Source organism: Polyodon spathula, chromosome 21, assembly GCF_017654505.1.
Source record: "Polyodon spathula isolate WHYD16114869_AA chromosome 21, ASM1765450v1, whole genome shotgun sequence".
NCBI classification, from domain to species: Eukaryota; Metazoa; Chordata; class Actinopteri; order Acipenseriformes; family Polyodontidae; genus Polyodon; species Polyodon spathula.
The window spans coordinates 25,407,609-25,425,879 of NC_054554.1; the positions used below are offsets into that span (position 1 = coordinate 25,407,609).

General features: G+C 40.2%; 1 protein-coding gene across 1 annotated transcript in view; it reads left to right on the forward strand.

The window, feature by feature from the left end:
• Nucleotides 1–4,403: 4,403 nt before the first annotated feature.
• The window catches only part of LOC121296635 (fatty acid synthase-like), a 31,493-nt gene continuing 17,625 nt past the window's right edge, over nt 4,404–18,271 (forward strand). The window contains exons 1-12 of the mRNA XM_041222392.1: nt 4,404–4,693; nt 10,654–10,795; nt 11,049–11,201; nt 11,575–11,748; nt 12,261–12,461; nt 12,959–13,081; nt 15,638–15,753; nt 15,962–16,096; nt 16,457–16,919; nt 17,082–17,269; nt 17,382–17,571; nt 18,075–18,169. Coding sequence (XP_041078326.1) covers nt 10,669–10,795; nt 11,049–11,201; nt 11,575–11,748; nt 12,261–12,461; nt 12,959–13,081; nt 15,638–15,753; nt 15,962–16,096; nt 16,457–16,919; nt 17,082–17,269; nt 17,382–17,571; nt 18,075–18,169 — 1,965 coding nt within the window. The 5' untranslated portion in view covers nt 4,404–4,693; nt 10,654–10,668. The remainder of the gene's footprint in view (nt 4,694–10,653; nt 10,796–11,048; nt 11,202–11,574; nt 11,749–12,260; nt 12,462–12,958; nt 13,082–15,637; nt 15,754–15,961; nt 16,097–16,456; nt 16,920–17,081; nt 17,270–17,381; nt 17,572–18,074; nt 18,170–18,271) is intronic.

Genomic DNA, 18,271 nt, shown 5'->3' on the forward strand with positions numbered 1-18,271 from the left:
AGGTCAGAGACCATGCTATGGTACATGAGGGCACCTCGTGTTACAGACTGGGCATGGAACCAATACATTTTATTGGCAATCTTGGATTGAGCATTTAAACAGATTTAGAACATTGCTCTTTTCAGCTATGGTCCGATATGTATTTCAGTTTGAATTGCTTAAGCTTTCTATTTTATTCTAATACACCAGGATTTCGGTCCTGCTCTTCTAACTTGTGTAAATCATTTTCAAGTAAAACAAATGCACCTGTTTCTCTCATGTTTTTAGAAGTGAATATCAGTGTCTGAATTTTTTTCAAGTCTCTGAGATCCGTTGCACGGCTTTTCTCAAAATCTTTAAAAGAAAGTCCCGGTTTTTAGCAACTCCCTGTAGTGCGACACACTACGTCAAAATAACGTAAACGACCGCTTCCTGTATAACTTAGTTTATGACACTTGCAACGAAAACAATAAAAAAAAAAAAAAAAAAAAAAAAAAAACTAGGATAATCAAGAACATTGTAAAAGTTATTAACACAGACATATGTGTTTATTCCTCAGTGCGCCATGCGTTTTAATTTATTCCTCAGTGCGCCATGCGTTTTAATTCAGTTTAAATTCAATATGAATCTACAATTATGTGCAATACAGTAATTTCGTAGCTGTTTAGTTCTGGAGGGATTTAGCACAGACACAACTAGGCAGAGCAGCTAGAGGTTGCAAGTATCCGAATCCACCAGGTTAAACCACGTCAACAATGTAATGTATTATTATTATTATTATTATTATTATTATTATTATTATTATTATTATTATTATTTCTTATTAATAAGATAAAATTATTAATATATATATATATATATATATATATATATATATATATATATATATATATATATATATATATATGGCAAGTTAAACTAATTAGCCACAAATTATACACCCTGGAGTGTCATTAAGTTAACTGGCTGCTTAAAAAAAAAGATACTACTAAGAGTGAGGGGGTAGTTATTTAAATTCCCTATATTTAAATGGTTTAATTAGATTTATCAATTATTTAACAATGGCTGTTTTTTTTTCATGCACGTCAAAATCGTCTCTACAGTCATGACTGTGTGACTTTGTCACGCGAATACATGAGAAAGAGCAAAAGGAGGTCCTTTTGCATTGCGACTTTAAGGGTTGGGTCAATCGCTTTCTCACGATAAAAATAGCTGTAAAAACCCATTGAAACTTGAGCAGGAATCGGGCTTGTGGCTCACGAGGTTCCAGCAGTCAAGATGCCGTTCTTCTGAAACGCCGTATTTAAATGAACAATTAAACATAAAATGGGTTATTTCTAACTTACCGCATATAAAGCACTACTTCAAAAAATGGCAAACTATAATAAAATAAATATTTCAAAAGAAACTGGTGTGTAAACAGGTATATGTACATACAAAAATCTACAACGAAAGTAACACATGATTTCTCTTGTGTGTCACTCTCAGTACAGCATCCAGGTTGAGCTGCTGCAGCCTGCAGCTTTGCTGTTTTCTGATAACAGGCCTGTGTGTAACACACACACACACACACTATTTCCAACTCCAGTCAGACAAAACTCCACACAGGGTGAAAGTCGACAACAAACTAAATATTTTTGGCACTTTTAGTAACCACAAACAAGTAGCTAAATGCTCAGGGGCAATTGAGAATGTGCGACAACACGTGAATTCATTTCTATTGTTAAATGTTTTTATCTTCATGGCAACGCATCAAGCTCTCCTCATGACATTTAGAGTCGTTCTTTTTCTGCTTCATAAGCAGACACGGAAATTTAAATATCCCCTGCTCTAAACGACTATAAATTGAATAATCGGCATTGGTACCGCCGATTTTTTTTTTTCCTACATCAGAACTGCATAGCAACACATTTCCTGAAAAGTACGGCAAACACATCGTGAAGAAAACTGCCCTGACTTGTGCATGTAAACTCCGCCAATGTGTCCCAGTTTTGAGCTTTGAAAATGTGGTTACCCTGCATTTTGTTTCTCCTGTACAAAAGAACACCCACCCACACATTATATATATATATATATATATATATATATATATATATATATATATATATATATATATATATATATATATATATATATATATATATATATATATATATATCGAGAGAGAGAGAGAGAGTATAAACCCAGTATTGCACCCTCGTGTTACAGTTAAACTAGTTACTCTAGTACTGGCACACTTTGTGGGTCAACGACCTCCAATGGATTTGCCTTTACTCAGTCCCCGCATCACTTCCTCAAAACAAACTCCTCCTTGTCTATACAGTCACCACATCACCCTATCTCCTAGCAACACCCTCACATCCACGGCCATTGGACAATCCCACACACCCCTGCCCTTTGATTGGCCAATTTGGCTTCATTACTGTACTACTGTCTACTAGAACTGTTAAAACAGCCGATGCAGAACATAAGCGTCAGTAAATGAGACAACCGGGTTTCTTCCCCTAAATATATATTATATTAATGATTATATTCTGAAAACTTGCAGTAGATTGTGTGGCGTGCACGGGGTAGGCGTAATCGTAATCACACACAGACCCTAAACCCGATATACGCTCCTTGCAAAGGAGCCGGCTCTTTTGTGCAGCTGTATCGGCTCATATGCTTTACTAGTGCGAGTGGTTCCGGGTGCGCGCCCGCCCCTCCGCCTGTGTGTGGATTGCCTCGCCTTGTGTGACGCGCCTGCCTGCGTTGACCTGTTTCGCTACAATACATAATAAATCTAGAAAGTTCTTTTGTCGCTTTACATGCAAAGAGTTTCAGAAATTTGAGTCAGATAACAAACGTCATGCAGATAAATGCACGCAGTGTCTGGGTAGATAAGTGTGTACGGTAATTAAATAAATAGAACTCTCTATGTAGGCCTCCAGATGCAAATGAAAATATCCACACTGTATTTGTACACCAATGCTCCAAACCAATTTTTTTTTTTTTTTTTAATTAAAAATGCTAGCTGCTTTCTCAATCTATTTATTTCCATTTCTAAAAGCTATCAGCCAGGTCAGAGCTCAAGTCATGACCTTTTATGCCTAATATCAATACACAAGCAGCCTGGGTAATAGTTATGGTTGGTTTCCTTGGCTACTTTTAAATAGTTCTAACCTATTATCCTATTATCAAAAGGCATCCAATTGAGGAACCCCTAATATTTTGAACTATGTGGGTTTTATATTAAACCAACTATATAAAACTCTCTGTATATCAACGGTTCTTTATGGAATGAGTTGGAACAATCATGGTGTTCTATACAGCCTTATCCAAATACAGTACTTTCAATTCTTAATCAGTGCATTGGCACAGTTCCATGTCAATAAATGCTAGTTCCCACTGGGATTGAATCTGAATCTGAAGATGGCATGCATTAGAGCTACCAAGTTAAAGCCAACATTCATGCACTTAAGGTTCTACCATCAAGGTGTATTGTGATCAGTACAAACACACCTGTGCTATATCATCCTAGTTTAGTATTTATCATGAACATGCACTGATTCAACACTTATACAAGTTTACATCAACTCCTAATTGCATCGTAAATTTACAAGCTGCCATGAGTTACTTTATTTTAATGTGCTTTGTTTTTACTCTGGTATAAGAAAAGGATACTTTTAAAAAGGGGGTTTGCAAGCATGCCGCTTTACTGTCCATACTGTGTTTTGTTACACAATGAAGATACCTATTGCTAACCTGCTACAGCTCCAACTCATATCTTTCAAAGCTGTAAAAGGTTTCAGATTCAGATTTATTGGGCTTATTATCTTTGAAGCACTATATTAAAAAGTATTACAGGTTTCACACTAATGTGCTATTTACACAAACACCATCATAACTGCAACATTGCTCTCCAAATCCTGCTTTTCTAGGGTTCTTCTCTAATCTATTTATATTGCATTTCATTGTCTGAAACTATTCTGCATTTGAATTCATGAAGCTTTGAAACATCAGACAACTGTGAAACAGAATGCATTTGCTCAGACAGCCATCAAAAGAGGTATGTAGCCTATTCTTTGTATAACGTTTATCTAACATTAAAAACGTACAAAATAACTAAAAACAATTTAAAAATAATAATTTTTCTAACCCCAGTGATCTCTGGCTCTTAGTCTCAGGTCAATTTCGAAATGCAAGCCGAGATGTACAGTTCACTAAGCAGTTACTTCGCAATGACCTCGGCTGTTGCGGTCCCAAAATGAACTTGGCGCTGCTTTCTATAGTACAGACGGTACGCAACTACACGTGAACTATAGTAACCTCCGACTGAGTTTTTAGGGTGTGCTCTTTTCTTTTCCTATTAGTTTGCAGTGGTGGCTGGGAATCACACCATCACAGCCTGTGTCTCGGAGCCCTGCCTACTTTCTCATTGGACTGTACTGCCAAGCCAAGCTGTCAGCCGATGTGGCGTGGCCACAGAGCATGTCAGACATTTAAATAAAGTAGAGAAAGAGAATCAAAGAAGCGAAAGGAATTGAGAGAGAGGGAGGGAGGCAGGCAGGCAACTGTGAGATCCAGGCATATATCAGACACGTACAGTACATAACCAGGTTGCAATACCATAAATACACGGAATATTATTACCCAAGGGAATTTCATTGTTCTACAAGTTACATAGTAACACATACCGGTACAGATCTGGAAGAAGGTATCACAAAAATTACAGGTATGTCATTTTCTACATCTACAGTTCTGCATGCAGCATGTAAAGTAGAACATTAGAAAAGCAGAACCGGTATAATATATATTTTTTCTTAATATATATTCTATTTCATTACGTCAATATTATTATTGTCATATTTTAATAACAATTAGAATACTAATATTTTTTACAGTACATTATTGTATAGAGAGTGTCAGTTATTGTACAAATAATTAGATTGCATTGGTTCAAATTAACAACGTAAATCTGTCACAAAGAAGACAATGTGTCGCACCCAGGCTATCGATACATACAGTGCCTTTTCAAAACTAAACAGTGCAATACTGTTTTATTAGGGTTACATAAAGGCACATGCAGAATGTGCGTCAATGCAGCAAATCCTAAATATACAGGCCAGATTGGTTCAGTAGCATCACCATCTACTCTGAAACACGAGTTTAACACGGAACGTCTAATGAGTAGAAGAATATGCAAAAAAAATCGGGTTACATACATGCAGTACGACTGCACGTGCTTTATGTTAACCTGCTGTTTTTCAGCCTTAGTTGCTTTAGTTCCATTTTTGGCTGATAAAATAATTCGTCGTCGAGTACTGTAACAATTAATATTAAAAGACGGTACAGAAGAGAAACAGTTAAAATAATCCGTGAATTGATAAAATGGCTGATGATGGGAGATACAAGAATCGGCAAGACTTGACAGCTATGTATGTTTACTGTATAGACCTGTCGCATTATGCAATACATAATCTTCTTAATGTTAATACCTTAGTGCTTTGTAATTTAGGTAATAAAAGCTGTAGTAACGAAGATTGTTCGGTAATTTGAATGAATGGTTCATCATTACTACAAAATGGAGGCCTTATCTGCATAGCAGTAGCATCATCAGCAGGTACACTTCCGTTTTTAGCCATCTGCTTAGCAATGCAAACCATATATGTGGTTGGGAGGGTGACCACATTATCAAAATGGAAAAACGGGACATCTGACATTTCTTATGCTGGGGTCCTGATAAGCTGGGTATTTGCCGTTTTTACGCATTAAAAAAAAAAAAAAAAATACGCGATCAGTTTTAATAATTGCTTAAAAATGCGCAAAAACGTGCCTGCCCTAAAACGTCCACTAACAACTACATCTACCAGAATACAGTGCTTTCAGTTACTTTAAAAAACACGTCCAATAAAACATCAAATTTCTGGCTAGCCCTGTTATCATTGCAGCCAAGAATAAGAAAAATTCGAAGCTACGCAGGTTGAAACATATAAACATCTCAGTCCAGCAGCTACAAATCCAAATTGAACCATTCTCAGAGGCAACTGCTAAAAAAGTGCCTATATTAAACGAGCTGTTTTATAACTTATTAATACATTTCGTTGTTTTATTTATCGGTATTGCTTCACAATGAAGTTTTAACATGTCCACCGAGTTTAAGAATTTAATGTTAAAATATAAGTTGTCTCTCGACGCCAATCGCATATATATATATATATAATATATATATATATATAGCTATATTATATATATATATATATATATATATATATATCTATATCTGCTTAAGACAAGACACGAATCGTCAAGTCTTCATAACCGGACACCAAAGTGAATAAGAATAGCTGCTGTCTCTGATTTTATTACTAAGTTTTTGCACAGTAGTTCAAAGTAACATTGCTCTTTCTTAATACCTACCTAATTACTGTTAAAAATTGTACAGTATTTCTCGAGATTGCTCATGACTTCAAGGTAATGTTGCATTTTACCCCCTGAAAATACATTGTACTCTCTCTTTGAAATTAGAGCTTAAAATTACCCCCAGACTCAAACTGAATTCACAACAGCACACAAACTGTCAGTTAATAGAAATGAGGAATATATTTCAAAATGTTACTGATGAAAACAGGAACATGCTGCCAGAAGAAAAAAGACGTTGATTTGTATACATTTACTAAGCCTTTGAGTAGAAGCGTAACTGGAATAAAATGGAGAAAACAGAAAAAATTATCAAATGCCAGTGCAACTCGACAACATTACCGTGTACTGGGAAGCAAAGACAGGTATTTTCGCGACATAAATAGGTTCATATGGTAAAACCAAAGCGTAACAAAAAACAAGAAAGGGAAAAGACATGTGTGGTGCTTTTTCAAACTACTGTATTGTAAACGGATACTAGTGATTATAACACATACAGTACACCAAAGTATGCAAGAAAAAACCTCTTCTGGCGACATTAGGGTGTCCCAAATTGGGTGGGACAGTCCGGAAAACTAAAGATCAAGTGTCAGTCCCGGGCTTAATGCCTCCGAGACGGCATGTGTCCCGAATTCCAAGACACGGTGCAATCTTACAGTTTAGCGCCGCAGTCAAACCACAGCATATCTGTTTGTAGCGCATATCTGTTATATAGGTCTCGTCACTTATCTTGCCACGAGAGTTTATTCCTTAAATTATTACTATTGTTATTGGTGTGTTATTTTTTGAGCTGCCTTTTTTGTCACGTTCAACATTATTGCATTATTTTGCAATATCTTTCACTCGCTCGCTCGCCAGTTAAAACAATAAAAAAAGTGTAAGCATATATCCAGGAGCGCCCCCAGAAATCCTACGCACAACTAACCACACCCACATCTCGCCTCAGGCCGATAACCACTCTGCATCATTACCATGCTGTAAAGTATTTCAGTCTGTCAGAGTGCTGCATTTCTGTTCATTCCCTTTCTAAAAATGAAAACACAGCCATTGAGACAGAGCAGCAACTACAGTGACAGCCAAATAGTCTACAACAATAAAAACTACAAATAAACCTATTTCAAATACAGATTTAAACTAGGGGAAAACAAGCTCACAAATAATTTTTGCCTGTTCAATTTTTAATCGTTACTCTCACAATCACTATAACTAATCATTACTTGTCCTTAAGCAGGGCATATAAACAAACTTTTTTTTTTTTTTTGAACGTGACAAACCAGGCAGCTTAAATTTTTTATTTTGTGGTTATTATTATTATTATTATTAAGATATTATTATTTAATAATAATAATAATAATATAAGGAATAAACTCTTGTGTCCTCCTGTCACAGAGAGCAAACAAGAATATGGTCTTATACCATAAGAGACAGGGTGTATATTGTCTGTTAAATTGTTAGAGTCAGGTAGTACAGACAGTGCTGGGCGTTTTGTTGTTGCCAGAGGAGAATGCTGATATGTGGGTCAGTGAAATAAAATCCAGCAAGGTCTTTAAATCCTGTTAAATGCTTTTGAAATGCAAGCCTGCACATGACTGTGAGAAAGACAAAAATAAGGAGCAGAAGAAGGATTCTCAAAGCTGGTAGCACCAGTGTTGTGGACTGTTATTGGCACTTATTCTGATCAATTCTAAGGTCCTTGAGGACAGCTCAGCTGGTCCCTGAACATTAGGCTACTGCATCTACCATTCCCTTCCCAGACATCCACACTGTTACATCCTACTGTCTGCACCTGTGATCTATACAGTGAAACATCTAAATATTTCACTGTATTTTTATTGTATGTAGTGAAGTTATAAAGTGGGTCAGCAGTCAGCCCGGGGGAAACGCTAGATGGATTAATATGGAGTTACAAAGCTACAAAGCAGACATATTAAGAGTCACTACTGTTTAGCATCTGGAGATTCAGTTGGTAAGCTTTCATCTTAAAAAAAAAAAAAAAAAACATGCTGTAAATGTAATTGTGATCATGTATAAATATTACAATGGGTTACTGTCAGTAAGCCTGCTGCACAATCCATTTTGCGTTAAACTAAAACGCTATTAAATAAAGATTGAATTTGCTCAGGTTATTAGAGTATTTCTATTTGAATGTAGTATAGTTCAAAAACCCTTCATTCAAGATTGCTTACATTCAAACTACATTCAAAATAGAGGGCAAAAGGACTATTTTTGACATTTAGAATTCATAACAGGTTAGCAAAATATGCAAAAACTCTTTCAGCTAAATTCATTCTTTTAATAAAGATTCTAGAATTAATTGAGAAATTCCAAAGTTCTCACAGGAAGAGAAATAACTGAATTGACAAGCAGTAGGCCCCTTGAAGTAGGTTCCTGGTGTCTAGGGAAGTTATTCCATGTCTTTTTAAATTTACATTAGCAGCTGCTTCACCGCGCAATCTCATACAGGTGACAACCTACAGAATATTTCCACACCCTTCCATTAGAGGTGGTTATCACGGGAACTGCAAACATGGCAGTGAGTCAATGAGTGTGGGTGTTTAAAGGACAGCACCAATAACCCAGTAAAGCTGTTCAAATTATATTGTGTGTGTAACGGGGGTGGGAGGAGAATATTTGCCAAAGCTTCAATTCTAACACTGGCAAAAGCATGACCTAACTCAACAAACTTTAATTCTTCGGTGTCTGTTCTCCATAGGTTCCAGAAAGGCAGTTTTATCTGTAGGAATAGCCCTTGTGCTGCTTCTACAGAAGTGTGGAGGTTTTATTGACATAATACAAGTAATGACATATACTTGTAGAAAGTGAACGCATCTCTAGATCACTGTTTCCACATGGTGCCCCTGGAAAATCTTCAGATTAGATATTCAGGTTTAGGAATTATTTCTATGTCCAATAAAATGGGAATGTTTCACTTTGATCAGTCCTGATTTTAATCAGTAAACTCTAGCCAAACTGAATCGTTCGTAGGTTTCCATCACTAAAAGCAACAATTGAAATCTTAAAGGTTCCTCTTCGAGATTTTCCTGGAGTTGTGGGTGCTCCCATAGTCTTTGTAGAAGGATGAATGCATAACCTGCTGTTCAACAGTAGCTTATAAGTAATAACCTTCTCAAATGTTAAATTATTAAAACTGTACACCTTTAGTTAGATTGGTTAAAGATACAATTTAGTGCAAACTATGTGTTATACAGTAATTCAAAACTACACCAGTGGCTGGTGCAATTACCATCTTGTTTATGTGTTTATTTATTTAATTATTACATTTTCTCTGTTTTTTTAAAATAATATTTATACTGTGTAGACAAGATATTCTGGCTTTTTAATTTGGACATCTAACCCCCACCCCCACTCATTGTGAAGTGTGATATTCTACTGAATGTGTCCATCTGTGATGTAGGAATGTAGGAATCCTGCATGTTTCTTAGCAACTAGGTTGGCAACTAGTACCAATATGGCGGACAATAGGCCTCTTTTAGAGACATACAAGTGCTGGGAAACCAGTTTTTTTTCTAAGAGGAAATGCACAAGCATTAACTATATAGGGTATAATAGCTGTAGATTTAGAGCTTTATAGTTAAGTAATGTTTGATCTATAGCTCCTTCAGTAGAGGAAAATAGTGATATGATTTCATCTTAGCTAAACATTTCCATAGCCAGTCACTGCTGATAACCAGGCATAGCATTAAACATGTAGAAGATATTGTATATGGCTAAAAGACATCAGGGGTTCACTCAGGCATTACTGCCTTCCAAGGACACACCTGATGATCACAGATTGGTTCAACAGCATTGGCTGAGTGTAATTCACAATAATATTAATATGAGTCTTACAAGATATAAAAAAGACAAAGCTTTGAAAATGTAATGGAGATTAAAAAAGGTAACAAGTTATAAACCAGTGGTCTCAGCCAGTCAGGTTCAGAGTAGAGCAGTTACCTGCCTATGGTAGAATATATAGGAAAATATGAATGTGACTATGTACACCATTGGACTGCATAAATGGAGTGTCTTTTGTGCTGTGAACTGTGATTTTACATCTATTATGCTTTAGCGCACTTGTGATGTACTGTGCTTATCTGCCACATCATGTGAGTTTCTAGATTTCAGTGTTATTACCAGAATTTATTCTGACCTCATTGACACATGGACATATTTTATTTCATTGGCTAAAGGAGTCATGGTCATTGAGCCACACCACATTCCGTATTCCATTTTCACCGGGCAGTATTGAATGATACACTTTCTTTCACTCTACAGGTAACCACAAAGAAAATGGAAGACATTGTAATAGCTGGGATATCAGGGAGACTTCCTGAGTCAGACAACCTTGAGGAATTCTGGGAAAACCTCATCAATGGAGTTGACATGGTAACAGAAGATGACAGGAGGTGGAAACCAGGTAAAGTGGGAGTGGTTTATCTACTGTCATGAATATGAAATCAACAGCAAATTTTCGCAGATGAACTAGAGTTGAGCTATTACATCTAGTCTTATTACTCTTTGCATCAGGCATACTTGGAAGGTCTCAGTGCAAGGCACTGATTGGATGGAGGCAAAATGGGCTTAGATATTTTCTGTGCCTAGTTCATGATACCATTCATTGTTGGCTGTCTTAATAGTGGTCAGTGAAGTTCTCTGCTTCTCTCCCACAGGACTCTATGGTCTGCCATGTCGGAATGGGAAGCTGAAGGAGATCAGCAAATTTGATGCCTCGTTTTTTGGAGTCCATCCCAAACAGGCCCACACCATGGACCCTCAGCTCAGACTGATGATGGAGATCTCCTACGAAGCCATCGTGGATGGAGGTACGTTCCCGTAGATGGGAACTTCGGTGAAAGAGTAGTACTGTACACTGCTAAATCAAGCACCATTACTCTGTTGTCTTGACGTAATTTTAGTATTACAAAATATAACACTATGTTTTATGGATGACACCATATCAAGAATGAGGTACAATTACAGAAGTAGTGTCTGTGACAGGATTTACCAAAAGAGAGACCAATGTTATATGATGGTTTGTTTTCTAAACACTTTATAGCTTTTAAAGCAACAACACCCTGAGATGTCACAAAATATATTTGATAGTCTGTATGTTTTTGTTGTCTGCGCTGTAATAGAGTTAAGGTGTTTGAAACATGTAGATTTCAGTTCACTGACAGTAACTCCTCTCCCTCGCAGGTATCAACCCGGTTGCCATGCGCGGTTCCAACACTGGTGTCTACATTGGCGTCAGCGGGTCGGAAGCAGCTGAGGCCTTCAGCCGGGACCCGGAGGAGCTGCTGGGGTACAGCATGACCGGGTGCCAGCGCGCCATGTTCGCCAACAGGCTCTCCTACTTCTTCGACTTCAATGGTAGGGCTGAAACCACTTCTTAACAACCTCTGTAGTGGTCAGCCAAGTTTGTGTGGATAAACTGAGCTGGATATCATGGGGTATCCCTCTACTGTCCTAGACCTGTGCCTATGCCAGACCTGTGATTGCTCATTGACAATACCTGCTACAATTTCCAAATCTCCCACAGTACAGTCCCCCAGAGATATTATTCCTTTAGCCGTTTATTATTAGAAAGAAACCCATACAGCAGACCTAATTAACATACTCGCTGGTGGCTGCAGAATGCAATAGAGCAAACTGTATGTTAAATTACCAGTCAACTGCGATGTGATTTTAACTATTGATATGTGATGTTAACATAAGTAAACAAGGTATCCAACAGTATGAAAGCCATAGCGATATGCCACAGCTACAGTATTGCCACAATCTGTATCTATGTCAGTGTGTACATTTGTAAAGAAGGAGCTTTTGTGTTTTGGCAGTATAGCAGGTTGAACACTCGTTTTCTTGTCTCTCTCTTCTCCTCCCAGGCCCGAGCACCGCCATTGACACAGCCTGCTCCTCCAGTCTGCTCGCCCTGGAGAACGCCTTCCAGGCCATTCGCCACGGGCAGTGTGACTCCGCCCTGGTGGGAGGGGTCAACCTGCTGCTCAAACCCAACACCTCCGTGCAGTTCATGAAGCTGGGCATGCTCAGTCCGGGGGGCTCCTGCAAGTCCTTCGATGCTTCAGGTACTTCAGTTCAGACAGCAGCACAACGACAGCCTTCATGTTTTTAAGCATATATCAATTAGATGCCACCCATTGTGGATGGTAAGAGGAAATAAAATATCAGAAGGAAATCAAGTAAGGTGGATTTTCATTAGATTCCAAGAATCCCTGTCAGAAATAAACTATGATATGAACTTTTGGGGTACAGAACAAGAATTGCTACCTGTTGTTTAAAGGGACAGTCATGCTGGCAGGTTAGTGTAACAAGACATTGTTTGTTGCAGTACACAGAGTAGAGAGGAGAATTGATAACATGCACCAGATAAGGCATAACAGTCCTATACCCGCGTGCTTTCTCAATACCACGAGGCGACCGTACTAAGCTATTCATATCTACCCCTGATACGCGGTCACACTTCAGTATGGCTGGTCCTGAGTTCATTACTGCCCCATCCCCAGCTCTGAGAGACTGGCTTATTGTTCACACACTGGCATCTCTCTGTCCTTCTTTGTTTTAGGTGACGGATACTGTCGTTCTGAAGCCGCAGTGGCTGTCCTGCTGACCAAGAGATCGATGGCCAGGCGGGTCTACGCCACAGTCCTCAATGCCGGCAACAACACAGATGGGTACAAAGAGCAAGGTAAAGCAGGCTTGTAGTCTTGTTTCTCTCCACTTTCAACTAACAGAGCCCTGGCCAAAGATACTGGTTACAGCTGCCATCGGGCTAGGTCACAGCTGGATAGTCTTAGTGTTTTACATCCCCTTGTATTGCATCAACTGGAAGAGTGATGACTGCCTTGATGATTTTTAGTAATATATAAGTATAAGCAGGGCTTAAATTGTCAATTGGATATTTCCTACAGCCCAACCATGTTTACACAGCAGATAACTTGTTTACAGTTGCACATGATACACGCACGCACACACACCCAGCACTACACTAGCAACAACCAGGGAAAGGAAGCACAGACGTACACATGCACGTACAGAAGTGGCGCTCATGTTATGGTGCTGTCCATTACTGTACGGAAATATTTTCACTTGTAATAATTGCCATGAAAATGAATTGCTACAGTCCATGAAAATCAATGTTCATAATTATTTATGGTAAAGTATTTCGTATTGTTTTCACAACAGAACAGCCTCAGGCTCAAGTCAGAAATATTTACCGGAGCTCAGTTCCAGACCACCTGATCTGATTGAGATCAGTCGATTCAATGGGACGTTAACAAACAAAAATCATCCAATAGGAATGGGCCAGTAGGTACCTACTACCCTCCCAACAGGAAGAGCCGGTCCGGATCAAGCACTTTAACGGAAGTCGGATGTAGTAGCCGCTACAGGGTGCTAAAAGGCGATGTTGAAATAATAGTAAAACTTACTTTCATTTTTAATTAATTAGGTTTAGGGGTAGAGATTAGGTAAGTTGTAGACATTCGGTTTAGGGGTATGGGGTAAATTTAGGGGTTAGTAGGCTAGTAGGTACCTACTGGCCCAGTTCTATGGGAGGATTTTTGCTTGATAACGTCCCATTCAATCAGATCTCAATCAGATTGGCTCCGGCTGAACACTTTCCTTTAAGTCTTTTCACTTCTCCCCCCCCAAATGACCCCCTGCTGTCTATGGTTATCCTGGGATTACTCCGTGGAAAAAAGCTCTAAGAAAATTGAGCTGTAACTTAAAAGACTGCATTTCTATCTAACTTGGCCGGATTCACTGGTAATGTCATTGTTGGTATTGCAGATATTACAGAATACTTGTTTGGGATTGAATCACTTCTAAGAGGGACAGCCCATTGAGACAAACCTGCCTGGCACTTCATAACAGATGTAAAAGTGAACTAGTCTCAGACCTTCAATGGCCAGTAACTTTACTAAGAGGACAATCAGAGCTGTGTGCAGGGACCTTTACCCCAGTCCTCCCTGTAAGGCTTGGCTCATGAGCCTCAGTACACAGTCTGTGTTTATCAACAGCCTGGACTTGGAAGTCCACCTTAAAGTTATTTCCAGAGTATATGCTGACAGGTTGTTCCTGGGTCAGCCAGTGCTAGATTATGTAGCTGTGTATGGATCACACGCCTGGCAGCATAATGCTATGCAGCTGAGCTTGCAATTCCCTGCAGTGCTGCCAGTTTATCCCCAACAGATTCCCTGCTTAAAAATACACTCCCCTGCCTTGTGATTTGTTTGTGGATGTTTGCCATTCATGAACTTTAGCAGTCACAAGCTCTTTTGTACTCAGTAAACCTTGATCACTCATTGCCATCACAATTGTGTGACACAGCCAAGAACTAGAACAAAATCTAACAAAAGGGTGGAACACATCCACGTCTGGACAAAACATTAGAAACACCAGCCATAACTTATTAGGCACACACTGCAGTCAGAGCAAAAGTTTTCTAAAAGTTTGTAGTAATCACAGGTGTGACTCATAACCTGAAGATTTTTTTTTTTTTTTATATCCCACAAGTCAGCATGCTGGTGACGCACTAGCTTGTGAAGAGATCAATTCTCCTTGCTCGCCTCTCTGTGGTTAATATTATAATGTCACCTCATGAGAAAGCCTTTTGTTATAAAACAAATCTTGGCATTGTACACATCTTCGGGGCTTGACTCCCAACACTATTAAATCAGGCTTTGTTGATATCTGTTGTGTCTGTTTTGTCTCACATCTCCATAGTAGTGTGCTGAGGTCTCATTAGCCTGGCTAACAGTGGGCCCTTGCTTCAGTCGGGTTCTTTAAGCTAATGACAGGACGTGTGTTTTAATCAGTAGTTGTATATCATATAGAGTTAAACATTTACCTACAGGTAGAATGAGGACACAAGCCAAGAAAATAGGAATGGAATAGATTTCTCTACACAAAACGAGAGGGCTACTGAAATTCATAATGTGATCATTTGAAAATTCATGTTGCACTTTCTCAAGTGGTGAAGTATATAGCTTTGCATGGTTACTTGTTACAAAATATCTCTGTAAATCACTCCACAGGGGAGCAATGTGTTTATTGGACTGCTTGTGAGATTGGTAAACTTATTTTGTTGTTTACAGGTGTTTGTGGTTTCTCATTCTATGCAGCTTTGGTGCAAAATAACCTGTCCCTGTTCCTGTGTTCAGCTGTGTTTGGTTGTCATTCCAGTAGACCAACTGTAGGTGTGTTCCCCACTGACCAGCCTCTCTCTGCCTCCCTTACACAGGCGTGACATTCCCCTCAGGAGAGATGCAGCAGCGCTTGGTTCGGTCGCTGTACCAGGAAGTGCGCATCGCCCCAGAGGAGGTGGAGTACATCGAGGCACATGGCACAGGAACCAAGGTGAGCACTGCTCTCAGTTCTGTATTGTGGAACGCAAGCAGGGGGACCTGTCATACTGGTTACAGTCAGGCAAGGTGATATCCTCATCAGCCCTGCTCAGGGAATTTATAGATGCTATGCTACCTGACATATATTACCACCTCCCTATAATGTACATAGAGATACTGAAGACACACAGGGATTTTAAAAATATCTTTTTTTTTTCTAGGTCGGCGACCCTCAGGAAGTGAACGGGATTGTGGGTGTTTTCTGCCAGTCGGAACGCGAGCCTCTCCTGATTGGCTCCACCAAGTCCAACATGGGCCACCCAGAGCCTGCCTCTGGACTGGCAGCTTTGGCCAAGGTTAGGCTTTTCGTCTTTACTCCTGCCAGGGCCCTTTAGTACCAGTTTAGGTTACAATGGCAAAAACAGTTACACACTGTATTTTGTTTTAACATTGAACCTTTTATATTTACTTTGCTAAATACTGACTCTGTTCATGAAAATGCATTAGAGAAAGTATATATTGTATTGTAAGTGCAAAGGCAAAGGTCAATTTGCAGAATACAATAACATCATTTAACTTAATTTGCCTTGTTTCAAAATAGGATCCTATATGCCACCCTGTACAGAGCATTGTCCATTCTAGTGGTTTCGCTGTGCTTTCATTGTTGTGGAAGCTTGGCTGCAGTTAACACTGTTTTATTTGTTCTGGGATGTCAGGTGGTGCTGTCTCTTGAACACGGGGTGTGGGCCCCCAACATCCACTACAACACTCCCAACACTGACATCCCGGCTCTGACAGACGGCAGGCTGAGGGTGGTCTCAGAGCCAATCCCCGTGCGAGGGGGCATTGTGGGCATCAACTCCTTCGGGTTCGGGGGGTCCAACGTGCATGTGATCCTGCGCCCCCCCAGCGCACGGCCCCTCCGCCCATCGCAGAGCCTCGCGCTGCCCCGATTGCTCCAGGTCTGCGGCAGGACAGAGGAGGCAGTGAGCACGCTCATCCAGCAGGGCAGGAACCACGCTGACGACGCCACCTTTCTGAGCATGCTCAATGAGGTGTCGGCAGTGCCCACTGCCGCCATGCCGTACAGAGGGTACACTCTGATTGGCAGCGAGTCAGACATCACAGAGATCCAGCAAAACCAGGCCACTCCCAGGCCTCTCTGGTACATCTGCTCAGGTGAGAAGGGATGGGGGAGGAGATGCTGGTCTTGTGCTTGAAAACATTAGATGGCAAGGCATTTCACTAAGACACTATGGAAGAAAACGTAGAACTCTGTACTTTATTGTATTGTGTTGCACTGTATAACGCAGTGATGTGGTGGGCCGTGTCTCTCTGTAGGTATGGGCACGCAGTGGGCAGGCATGGGACGCAGCCTGATGCAGCTGGCTGAGTTTCGTGAGTCGATCTTGCGCTCGGACCAGGCTCTGAAGGACACGGGGCTACAGGTCTCCCAGCTCCTCATGGAAGCCGATGACAGCACCTTCGAGGACACTGTGCATGCCTTCGTGGGCCTGGCAGCCATCCAGGTAAACGCGGGGTGGGGACTCCAGCACAGTGGTAGGGACGGGGCCTTTCTGCAGAGTTATGGGATTTGAGTACAAGTGGTCCTGAGTAATTTGTTTTAAACATGTTCTGTAGATCGCTCAAATTGACATGCTGAGCAAGCTGGGTCTGCAGCCGGACGGCATTGTGGGACACTCGGTGGGGGAGCTGGCGTGCGGCTACGCGGACGGGTCTCTGAGCCACAGTGAAGCCATCCTCGCAGCCTACTGGAGAGGCCGCAGCATCAAGGAGGCAAAGCTGCCCCCCGGGGGCATGGCCGCAGTGGGTAAGGAACTGACACAAACTGACAACGCCGTTACTGCAGGGCACCCTGGAAATTCACTGGAAAGCTTGGTAATGTGTCATGAAGGAATGGTACAGGGCATACTATATTAAAGGCATGGTAAATAGATAGAAAACAAAAAATATACTTAGTAAAATCCTAGTTTCTTTTGCTGTTTATTCATATTATACAGTATATGACTGACTGGTTAGGTGGCACAGTCAGGTGTGAGTTGTGCAATGCGTATTGGAAATGAAAACCGGGGGCCAAAAACAACTAATAATTCAAGATAAATTCCCTCATAAATTACATATACATTAATTAAATAAATAAATAAATAAATACTTATCTTTGTATTCCTGTTGAAAGGTTGAATAGTTGCACAAAAGCAGTGAAAAAGTAAACAGTGGCTTTATAACTAAGTCGTTTCTAGGACTTACACAGAGTTCTGTTAGTGTAAAAGTATCGGCCTGACATCCCTAACGCAGTACTGTGCTGTTGTGCAGGCCTGACGTGGGAGGAGTGTAAGGCGCAGTGTCCGCAGGGTGTGGTCCCGGCCTGTCACAACGCAGAGGACACTGTCACCATCTCAGGACCACAGGTAACAATCAGGCTGAACTCACAATACATACAGGCCAGTACTGAGGTCAAGCCAGTCTCAGGTCCTCATGTCTGAGTGCTTAGTGGATTAACAAATTTGTTA